The sequence below is a fragment of the Rattus norvegicus genome, chromosome 1, assembly GCF_036323735.1.
Source record: "Rattus norvegicus strain BN/NHsdMcwi chromosome 1, GRCr8, whole genome shotgun sequence".
In the NCBI taxonomy this organism is placed as follows: domain Eukaryota; kingdom Metazoa; phylum Chordata; class Mammalia; order Rodentia; family Muridae; genus Rattus; species Rattus norvegicus.
The window spans coordinates 185,904,005-185,915,101 of NC_086019.1; the positions used below are offsets into that span (position 1 = coordinate 185,904,005).

General features: G+C 51.2%; 1 protein-coding gene across 2 annotated transcripts in view; it reads left to right on the forward strand.

Annotated features, from left to right (window-relative positions):
- Positions 1–11,097, forward strand: part of Scnn1b (sodium channel epithelial 1 subunit beta) — a 54,392-nt gene that overhangs the window by 42,679 nt on the left and 616 nt on the right. For both annotated transcript variants that reach the window (XM_008759682.4, NM_012648.1), the window contains 9 exon segments: positions 3,537–3,640; positions 5,334–5,497; positions 5,773–5,880; positions 7,704–7,821; positions 8,778–8,853; positions 8,938–8,995; positions 9,722–9,783; positions 10,694–10,769; positions 10,873–11,097. The exon segment at positions 10,873–11,097 is cut by the window's right edge. In XM_008759682.4, coding sequence (XP_008757904.1) covers positions 3,537–3,640; positions 5,334–5,497; positions 5,773–5,880; positions 7,704–7,821; positions 8,778–8,853; positions 8,938–8,995; positions 9,722–9,783; positions 10,694–10,769; positions 10,873–11,097 — 991 coding nt within the window.

Here is an 11,097-nt window from a genome sequence, read left to right on the forward strand (position 1 = left end):
TTGTGCAGAATTGAAGGTAATAAAGAAGTGGAAATCTGAGAGGGGGCGTCCATTCCTAACTCTTCGCTATAGTCAAGTCAACTAAGCTCCATTGCTTTGCTTGGTGCAGGGGTGGAGACTGAGGAAACTGAAGGACGTGAAGAAACCAGCTGTTTGATGGGCTGGGTAAATAAGGTTCTAGACACAAGGCTCAGCGGTGTGCAGAGGTCTGTGTTTGCAACCATCTGCAGCAGAGCTCAAGTGTACTGAATGAGGGGGCAGAGCCTAGATAAAGGAGTCTGTGAGCATCACAGACCCTCCTGAGGGTATGAGAAGGGTGTGCCTTGCCTCATTCACAGGTGGGGACAATGGCCCTGACACTGCACAGCAGGACAGGAGAAGCAAAGGTGGGGACAGGGTTTCTGTGAGGACCTTGGCATAAGATGACTGTTGAAGAGCAAAGGTGAAGACGGGCTTCTGCAGGGATTCTAGTGTGAGATGGCTGTCAGGGAACAGGTGGGACAGGAGTCCTGAGGAGCTTAGACCAGAGACTGAGCCTTAGAATAGACTAGGACAAGCCAGCGAGATGACTCAATGGGTAAATGCTTGCCCCAAGCCTGATAATCTGAGTTCAAGCCTAAGACCCACACGGTGGAAGATAAATGACGTCTATTTGTTGTCCTGTGGCCTCTCCACGTTTGCCTCTCCTCAAAAAAAAAAAAAAAAGTGTAATTTCTTTTTAAAGTGCATAGGCTGGAGCCATGTTTGAGAACAGATGGGACATAGAGCTGTCCCTTGCCTGTGCTGTGGCGTAAGCTGCAGTGAGCAGCCCTATCCCGTTTTCCACGCTGCTCCAGCTCAGTGCCCACCTCTAGAAATATTTGTAGGGCCAAGAAAAGCCAATTACTCACCCTCCTTACTGTTTAGGACAACCAAAGCCCAGAGGCTGAGCAGCACAGCCCCATCTGATGTTTTCTGGGGAAGTCGGGGACAGCGCCTAGGTAGGATTTCCGTATCCACTCTGGGCCATGTCAGTCTCCTTACGGCTCAGGGCTGAGGCTGAGGCAGAGGCTGAGAGGACCTTCTCATGAGAGACCGGGAGAGTACACTTGGTTAACCTAGGACCAATGAGACAATGTCCTCAGAAACAGTCCAGGCCTGGGCCTGGAAACTGCTCAGTAAACATCATGGACCAGAAGGTTTAAAACCAGAACATCAGTTGAAATTTAAATTTCTCACATTTGATGGACTTACCCTGTTCCTTCTTGTTTTCAATAAATATAAAAGAACAGTGTAGATCATAGGCAGTTGATGGTTTTGCTTGGGGAGGGAGGGTTCTTTTTGTTTTTATTTTGAAAAAAAAACTTTAAAAACACTGCATTTATTTATTTATTTATTTATTTATTTATTTATTTATTTATGGTTTGAGCCACAGCCTACATGTAAAGGTCAGGAAGCAGCTTATGGGAGCCAGTTCTCACTCCACATTGTGGGTCCTGGGGACTGAACTCAGGCGGTCAGTCTTGTTAGCAAGCACTCTTCCTGGAGAAGCCATCTCCAAACCTCTTGAAACTTTCAATGCTACTTCTGAGGGACATGAGAATGTCCACACCACAGAGCAGAGGTGACGGAAATGCTCAACCCCCACCCCCACCAGGGTGACAGGCGTGAGCCACTACAGCCAGCTTGTGGCTTTCCTTTTAATCAATAATCTTTTAAAAAATGGATAGGAGTGTATATACATGCATGCTGTGTGTACTTACGTGTGCCCACATGTACTGATTGTGAGGGATCAATGTGACCATGTCCTGCTGCTGCTACATGCAGTGAACAAATCAAGGCCCCTCCGCCTTCCAAAATATTTACCCTGAAGTTTGGAAACCTCACTTCCAGTTTTTGTTGTAGGACTGTTTTGTTTGTTTTTTACTTTGTTTTGTTCTGTGTTTTGAAACAAAGGCTCACTACATAACCCAGGCTGGTCTCAAACTCACGACTCTCCTTCCTCGGCATCCCTAGTGGCTGGATGACGGGCATACCCCACCACGCCAGCCAGCCCTGTTTTCTAGCTTTATGTGAATGTGTCATAAGTTGTCAGGAGCTGCCATCACCCTGCTGTGCTGCCCAGCAGCTGACCTCTCTGTCCCTGAGGGATGGTTCTGCCATCACTCATCCCACAGGGCACTTGCCAGCCTCTGGGGACTCTCACCCACCCTCCCTCTGTGCCCACTCCCAGCCCCTGCTGTTCCTCCTTTCCAGCCCTTCACCCATCTAGGAAATCCACTCTGTAGCTTGCACACATGAAGTGATCGTGCAATGATCTTATGCACTGTGACTTTTGAGTTTCCGTTCATCCATAGATGATTTCCGTTTCTCCCACAATGTATTTTCCAAAGGAACAGGGTTACTAACACTGCCAAGGTCCCCACTGTCTACAGTTTTGATGACTGTCTGTGGCGTTGTTTAACATGTCCTCCAGACTCTGGTTCTTGTTAACAGTGAAGAATCTGTCCTATGAGATATGGGTTTTTTTTTTGTTGTTGTTGTTCTTTTTTTCGGAGCTGGGGACCGAACCCAGGGCCTTGCGCTTCCTAGGCAAGCACTCTACCACTGAGCTAAATCCCCAACCCCGAGATATGGGGTTTGTATAAGGCTACCTTGCCTTTAATTATTACCTAGCCTACATTGGAACTGTATTTTAATTTAATTTTATTACTATTTGTATGTGCATATACACAGGCATGCATTACTTCCGTAGTATATCCTTGGAGGTCAGAAGACAACTTTTGGGACTTGGTTTTCTCCTTCCCACCATGGGTCCTGGGAATCAGTCTCAGGTTGTCAGGCTTGTGTGGTGTGAGCTTTTCTTATTAAACAGAGAAGCATAGTCAAATGAGACACAGAGGACTTGCTAACCAAATATGATTAAACAACTACTAAAATTATCTGGGTCTTAATTTAAATAAGCAAATTGAATAAAACAGATTTACTATTTGTGAGACAATGGGCATTGGAACTGCATATTTAATCAATAGCATTGAGAGGTTTTTCTGATAGTTTGAACATGGCAACAGCATCATTTTAGAGAGCTCTTACCTTTAGAGAGATTTAGGAAGCCTTCTCAAATCCAGGCAGAGTAGCACACATCTAGAACCCCAGGATTGCCAGAAGCCAGAGGATCCCTAGTCCCAGGTCAGCCTGGGCTGCACAGTGAGGAAGCCTCAAAGCCAAAAGCAGGAAGGGTCAAGACGAGACCACATTCTTTTGAAGGTTCAGTGACTGAGACAAGCATCTGGGAACATTTCTTCACAAGCCACAAAGGCTAAACCAGCTCCAACCAGGAGCAACTCCCTCCCTTCTTCCTCTCAGTCTTCCAGGGGTCTCCTTGTCAGCGACAAGAAGGAAGGAGCTGAGCTCTGACTTAGCCTCTCCCTCCTGCCTCCTCTCTGAAGTGTATGAAAGGCCGCCCAGTCCCCTCTCCAGCAGAGCAGGACAATGCCCTGGGGGAGCCTTCTTCCCAGCAGAAGATCCCCAGCCTCCTGCCTTCCCTATTTCTTTAGGAACTTCACACCTATCTTCTACCCTGATTATGGCAACTGCTACATCTTCAACTGGGGCATGACAGAGAAGGCACTTCCTTCTGCCAACCCTGGGACTGAATTTGGTGAGTTTTGGTTTGCCAAGGAGCTCTATGAGGGGCTACCACACAGGGCGGAAAGACCCTCTGAGGTATGAGACTGAGGGCTAACCTAAGGTCAGCACTGAGACTCTGGGTCACTGCTGAGCCTCCACTGTAAACCTGGAGGTGCCAAGGCCTTCATGGGTCCTCATCTATGTGCTAAGAGAAGCCTGGTGGGTGCTCTCTCAGCCAAGGACCCTGGGGTGGAGGCTGGCTTCTTCGACAGGGGGTGGACCAAAAGGTAAGAGCTAGGACTTAGCCTCTCACTCCTGCTTCCTCTCTGAAGTGGATGACCGGCAGCGGTGGCCTGTCCCCTGTTCAACAGGACAAGACAGATACCCATTCCACTGTGCTATCCTCTAGAGGAAGGCTGGTGAGAAGCTGGCTGCCATGGTATATACTCCTGTAATCTCAACACTTGAGTGGCTGAAGTAAGATGATCACAAGTTTAAGACCAGCCTCAGCTGCAAAGAGAGACCTTGGAGAGACAGAGACACCCAAACTTCCACATCGGGGAGGAGGGTAGCACACAGTCTCAGGCTATAACACTCCTAGCCATCAAAAGGCAGGATGGCCTTCATTGACTAATGGGCCACTGGCCAAGAGGGGCTCACGGAGCTGACCATCTTCACCCAGTCCTTGTTAGTGAAAAACAGTCAACAAACTGCTGGGCCATTCACTTGAGAGACACAGTGGGCCTGGTTAGAACCCCAGCAAATCCAGTGTGACCTGACAGAGGTCCCTTACCTCCTTGTGTATCAGTTTGCTTACCTGTAAAATAGGGATAAATATGGTACCTCATGGGCTTTTGTGAGCATCCAATACTATATTTTATAATAAAGCACTTTATAGCCAGATATAAAGCCATAAGCCTGTGATCTCAGCAATCAAGAAGCTGAGACAGGGGTTGGTGATTTAGCTCAGCGGTAGAGCGCTTGCCTATCAAGCACAAGGCTCTGGGTTCGGTCCCCAGCTGCGAAAAAAAGAAAAGAAAAAAAAAAAAAAAGAGAGGCTGAGACAGGAGTATCACTTGTTTGAGGCCAGCCTGGGCTACCTAGCCAGATCCCATCTTAAATAAATAAGCACCTCACTAGTACATAGTATGTAGCAAGTGCCCAGTGAGTGATGTCTCAGATTGTCTCAGGCAGAGCTGTCACCCCAGGATCCCAGGTTCAGGGTTAGGTGTAAGGGGGCAAGTCTTAGCTTCTAAACCAGGCAGTCTAGCGGGGGGGGGGGGGTGTCTGAGAATAAGACTGAGGTAAGGCAGGCACTGGGAGAGAATGGATGTTCCAGAGCTAGGAGAGGGCACACCAAAGGCTTTGAACAACCAGGAAAGCTGCGGAGGAAGAACGAGTGGGGCATTCCAGAAGAAAGGAGAGGGCGGGAACAGCATTCCAGGGCAAGGGGAAAGCATCTTCAGAGGTGCAGCAGGAAGGAGCAATGTCACTGGATGGGGAGGATGAGGTCACACGTCATGTGGTGTGAGAAGGGAAGGGCAGCATGAGTGGGCAGGTCCTGCTGTGCAGACAAGAGACTACAGGTGGGGCACACAAGCCCAGGAGGAGGTTATGGGCCCCAGAGAATGCCTTGGCTGAACAAGGCTTGGACACTTGGGTGATGGCCTCCCTTCTATCTACGGTATATATAATAAATAACCCTCGCTGTCCTTCCTCGACAGGTCTCAAGTTGATCCTGGACATTGGTCAGGAGGACTATGTCCCCTTCCTTGCGTCCACAGCAGGGGCTAGGCTGATGCTCCACGAGCAGAGGACATACCCCTTCATTAGAGAAGAGGGCATCTATGCCATGGCAGGAACTGAGACTTCTATTGGGGTGCTGGTGGTAAAGATAGGGCCCCCGGGGCAGCTTGAGGGGGAGGTCTGAGGGGAGAAGCTCTTGTGTTCAGGCTGCCTTCCTATGCCCTGAAAACAGCATTCATGATGTCAGCCCACCCTTGCTCTGTACACACCTCAGTACCTGGCAAGGTGCTGACCTCTCCTGTGCCTTCCAGGACTTGCGACTCCCCAGCCCTTTGTAGCATCCAGTTGGCTCCATGGGGAGGTACATACATACAGAAGGGGCTGCCAGGGGTCTCCATGAGCCGCCTCTCTCCACAGGACAAGCTGCAGCGCAAGGGGGAGCCATACAGTCCCTGCACCATGAACGGCTCCGACGTTGCCATTCAGAACCTCTACAGTGACTACAACACGACCTATTCCATCCAGGTGGGAAGTTGTGCAGGCCTGGTGACCATGGGGCCCTATTCCCTTACCTATGAGGGCCGGACTGGCTCTGCCGAATCTTGTCTTTCTTTCTTTTTTTTTTTTTAAATATTTATTTATTATATAAATACACTTGTAGCTGTTTTCAGACACACCAGAAGAGGGCATCAGATCTCATTACAGATGGTTGTGAGCCACCATGTGGTTGCTGGGATTTGAACTCAGGACCTCTGGAAGAGCAGTCAGTGCTCTTAACCACTGAGCCATCTCTCCAGCCCAAATCTTGTCTTTCTTATCTACTTACTTGAGACAAGGTTTCCCCATGGAGCCCAGGCTGACCTGAAATTCTAAATACTCTTTCCTCAGTCTTTTCGGTAGGGGGATCACAGGCATGCAGCACCAGGTAGACAGGGCTGCATTTTCGGAAGTAGTGCATGGGACCATGGTGCTACAGAGGCAAGGGCTCTGGGTTCTCACCTGGGGCCCAGGGCCAGCCACTCTTACTTCCCATTGGCTGGTGTCTCTGGGGGAAGAGGGGAAATGGCCAGGATGGGACTGTCATTATGTGTGAGACTTAGTGCTGATGGTCTGCATGCCTTTCCTCATTTGATCTCTTCAGTCCCTCCTCTGTGATAGCAATATGCCAGCGACAGCAGCATTTATAAATGTACTAACTACAGCTGGTCGGTCATATACGTTAGCAAGTAATTTACATGTGCTATGTCTCTGGGATACACACAGATTTATACACATGCCTCTTGCGTAGGAGGGAGGAAAACTGGGTTTCACAGACCCTGAACTGAATGTGTTTCAGGCACAGGGTCCGGGGTGACATCTGTTTTCCAGATGAGAGGCTGAGGTCTGTGTGAACCACTCACCCAAGCCAGAGCCATCCTAACTCCATACCTCCTCTGACCCCCACTCTGTCTCCTCCTGACCACTCCTCTGAATGGGCTAGCCAGTAGGGACCACAGTGGTCCCTCTGGGAGAAGAAGTCAGATGTATTGACCTGGAGGAGAGAGCGCAGGGAAGAAGGAAAGGAGCAGGCATGGGCTGGACTAGGAGTCCATTGTAGTCAACACTTGGGACATGCGCAGGAGGGAAGGTCGGGCGTAATAACTGCTTACCAAGCGCCTGACACTGTCCTGAGTCCTCCAACCTTGGAAGGCAGGTTTGACTAGTATCCTGTTTCTCCATGAGTAAACCGAGGCTCACAAGTTAATCATTTGCTTCAGGACACATTGCTGCTCCGTGAGTGGGCTGGAACCAGATCAGAATGGCCTGAACCCCATAGACATTGGGGCTTTGAAAGTGTCCTCATTACATATCAGTTCTCAGGGCTGGAGACACTTGTGTCCCCGCGACTCCATCTCCCCTCAGCTCTGATCCATTAAAGGTCCCCCCTCTGCCTCCTTTGGGTATCTCACCCCCATCCCCACCCCCCAGCCATAGGAGAGCACGTCTGAGCCAGCTTGCTTGCCATCTCTCCAGGTCTCTGTGTGACAGACCTCAGAAGGGTGCTGACACCTCACCGGATGAGCTGTAAGCTCTCTCATTTGAGGCAGGCCACCCCTGCCCATGCCATCTACAGGACCCAGCTTTGGATGGAGAGACTGGGGCTTCTGGGATTTGGCCTGAGTCCCTGTTCAGGGGCCAAGAAGCTGCCATGGGGTCCCCATGTGAGAGCAACTGTGACCTGTCAGGAGAGACTTTAGCTGCAGCTGTCTGCAGGCCACACCTCCTAGTCCCCAGCTCTCTCCTGGCTTAAAGTCTCTGGGCTCCAAGGGACCATTCCACCATGTCTGAGATCTGTTCCGCATCCGCAGGCCTGCCTTCATTCCTGTTTCCAAGACCACATGATCCATAACTGCAGCTGTGGTCACTACTTGTACCCTTTGCCTGCTGGGGAGAAATACTGCAACAACAGAGACTTCCCAGACTGGGGTGAGTACAGCACAGGAAGTCAGACAACAGTGAGGGGAAAGCCGTTAGGCAAGGGGGCCTCTCCCCAGTCCACAAGCCCTCCCCTACCTTTCCTTCCCAAAGAACCTTCCTTCTCATCTTGACTCCATGAAGTACCTGCTTGAGACACATATATGGGCATGGGGATGACCTGTCCCTCCAGGCATATGTGTGCCATGTACATCCCTGTACACAAACACACACACACACACACACACACACACACACACACACACACACACACACGAGCCACGAAATGGGAGAGGGTGCAGCATGTATCTTCAGATGCACACAGGAAAGGTATTGCTGTGTCTCCACACACAGAACACGGTGCCACAGCAGTACCTGTGTGTGCTCATAAGCAGGCACCTTGCTTCCTGTGTGTGCACGTGTGCACATGCACACAAAACCATGGATCCATCCTCAGCAAGTGCATCCGTGCATGGTGGGAACTGGGCTGGAAGGAAACACTGAAGAAGCTGGCCCTGTGGAGGTGGCTTCACCACAGGACAAATTCACAATGGGTTTCCCCAGAGACAGAGCCTGGGACTGAGTCCTGGGGGGTTGGAGTGAGTCCAGAGATTTACTTAGGTCCTACCACCAATATAATATACAAATGAGAAAACATATTTATTTGCTTGTTTATTTGTCTGGTTGGTTTTAGTCACTTACTCTTCTGTATATGACCCCAGAAGCCATCTTCTGGGCTAGGATCAGGAGGGACAAAGGAGAAGACACTCTAACCTACTGAGCTGTATCTAGGATGTTTAGGGATAGCACCCAATGCTGGACTGGGGCAAGATGTCCAGGGGGAGGGAGGGGTATGGAGCAATGATTTTAGTAACTTAGATTGAGTCAATGGGAGCCTTCCCTGGGGGAGGGAAGACCCCTGGAAGCAGCCCTTCTGGCACCTGATCACCCCCCTCTCTCCCATGAAGCCTACTGCTACCTAAGCCTACAGATGAGTGTGGTCCAGAGAGAGACCTGCCTCAGCATGTGCAAGGAGTCCTGCAAGTGAGTGTGTCCCAGGGGGCCTGCGGGTGCCAGCGAGGAGGGCACTGGGCTATGGGGCAGCAACAAAGCTGTCTTCTCTTCCAGCGACACCCAGTATAAGATGACCATCTCCATGGCTGACTGGCCATCCGAGGCCTCTGAGGTGAGATGTTGAAAGGCCTAGCCCCTGTTCTCCGATCTTTGGGTTGAGAACTAGTCTGGGACTTGAAAGAGGGTCTTCTCCCCCTCTTCCCTCCATCTTTCTTTTCCTATTCGCTTCGATTCCTCTCTCCTTCCCACCCTCCCTTCCCTCCACCCCACCAATGCTCTCCCAGGTTCCATGCTAGGCATAGCCTTCCCTTTACCAAGTCCACAGCCCAGTCAGTGAGGGACAACAAATACGTGGAAAGAAGATCATTTCAAAGTCGAGGCAGTAGGGACAGAAACAATGGGAGCAAACAGTAAGGGAAAGCATTTTAGAGAGCAGGTCAGGGAAGGCCTCTCTAAGGAGCCATAGCCAGAAGCGAGCTGGCAGGGCAGGGAGGATTCTGGGAAGAAGGAACAGCAAGTGCTCTGGCTAGAGAAGGGAATGAGCCCGAGACATTACCTGCCTGGGGACAAGACAGCTGGAGAGTGGAGCCCCTCCTTCCTCTGACCACAGCCAGGCTTTCTGTGAGTGTCCTCTGCTCTCAACTCAAGGCTCAGGTTTCTGGAAGGTAAGAGGCCACTTTCTGTCCTGGCCCAGCAGAGTGGGGGTGGGGGGCTATGTCGTGTGTGTGCGCATGTGCACATATGCGAGGGTGTGCAAGCATGTGTGTGCGTGTGTATCCACACACCATGCGCATGCCTGCACTTGTCCTGTTCTCTCAGCTGCCTTCTTGGGTTCTAGGATTGGATCCTACATGTCCTGTCTCAGGAGCGGGACCAGAGCTCAAATATCACCCTGAGCAGGTGAGGCTGGAGTGTGGCCAGGGCTGGCGAAGGTAGAAAAGGGAGGAGCCAGTGCCCTGGGCAGGCTTTGCACGTGGCATGGCTGTCCAAACTGCTCTTGCTGTTCAAACCCAGTGCAAGATTAGAGGAGGAAGAGGGAGGAAGAGGGAAAGAAAGGCACCGGAGGGCTCAGCGTTTACAGACAGGCTCCCTGCTCCGTGTGTCTGCACCTGTCAGTCACCCCAGTCCTCCATTCTTAAAAAAAACCATTATTGTGTGTGTGTGTTATGAATATGTGCAGGCACACCATACCATGCTGTGCTTGTGAAGGTCAGTGACAATTTTGTGGAATCAGCTCTCTCCTTCCATCTTTATATGGGGCCCTGAGATTGACTCCGGCCACCAGGCTCATGTGGCAAGCACCTTACATGCTGAGCCGTCTTCCCCAACTCCCGGCCTTCCGTTTTTCCCCATCCACCCAGCTCCCCTCCATCCATTCAGTACAAATGCTCTGAGTGCAGGAAAGGCAAGGGCTATACCACCAGGGGCCTCAAGCTGAGATGCGAAGCAGCCTTCCAGCTGCCACGTTCTGGGTGTGTAGTGTATGGACCGGGCTGCCCTAGGCCCAGAGAGTGGCTGCAGGGTGACCTCTGGGACTATCTCAGGCCCGAAGGCCCTTTAGGAAAATGGCAGACACGGGGGGATAAAGAAGAGACCCACAGGACAGGTGCTGAGCATAGATGCCCTTTATGGGACTGAGGCCCAAAACAAATGGGAAGGGCAGTAATTCCAGGTCTGGTTTGAATCTCCCCCACTCCTGGGAGCAACTCAGACTGGAGATGAGCAGGGCGCCATGCAGTGCCCTTCCCATGGGTGCATGCATGGCACCCATCCTGGGAAGGATGACAGCCTGCCTTGCTGCCTCCTATAGGAAGGGTATTGTCAAGCTCAATATCTACTTCCAAGAGTTCAACTACCGTACCATCGAGGAATCGCCGGCCAACAATGTAAGTGTGGGTGTGCCTGTCTTGTGGATCCCTGAGACCCTAGGTGGGGGTTATGGTTCCAGTGCTGGGCAGGACTGTGCACTCATCTCCCCGTTTCCTACAGATCGTGTGGCTGCTCTCTAACCTGGGTGGCCAGTTTGGCTTCTGGATGGGGGGCTCGGTGCTGTGCCTCATTGAGTTTGGGGAGATCATTATCGACTTCATTTGGATCACTGTCATCAAGCTAGTGGCCTCCTGTAAAGGCCTGCGCAGGAGGCGGCCACAGGCACCCTACACTGGCCCGCCGCCCACTGTGGCCGAGCTGGTGGAGGCCCACACCAACTTTGGC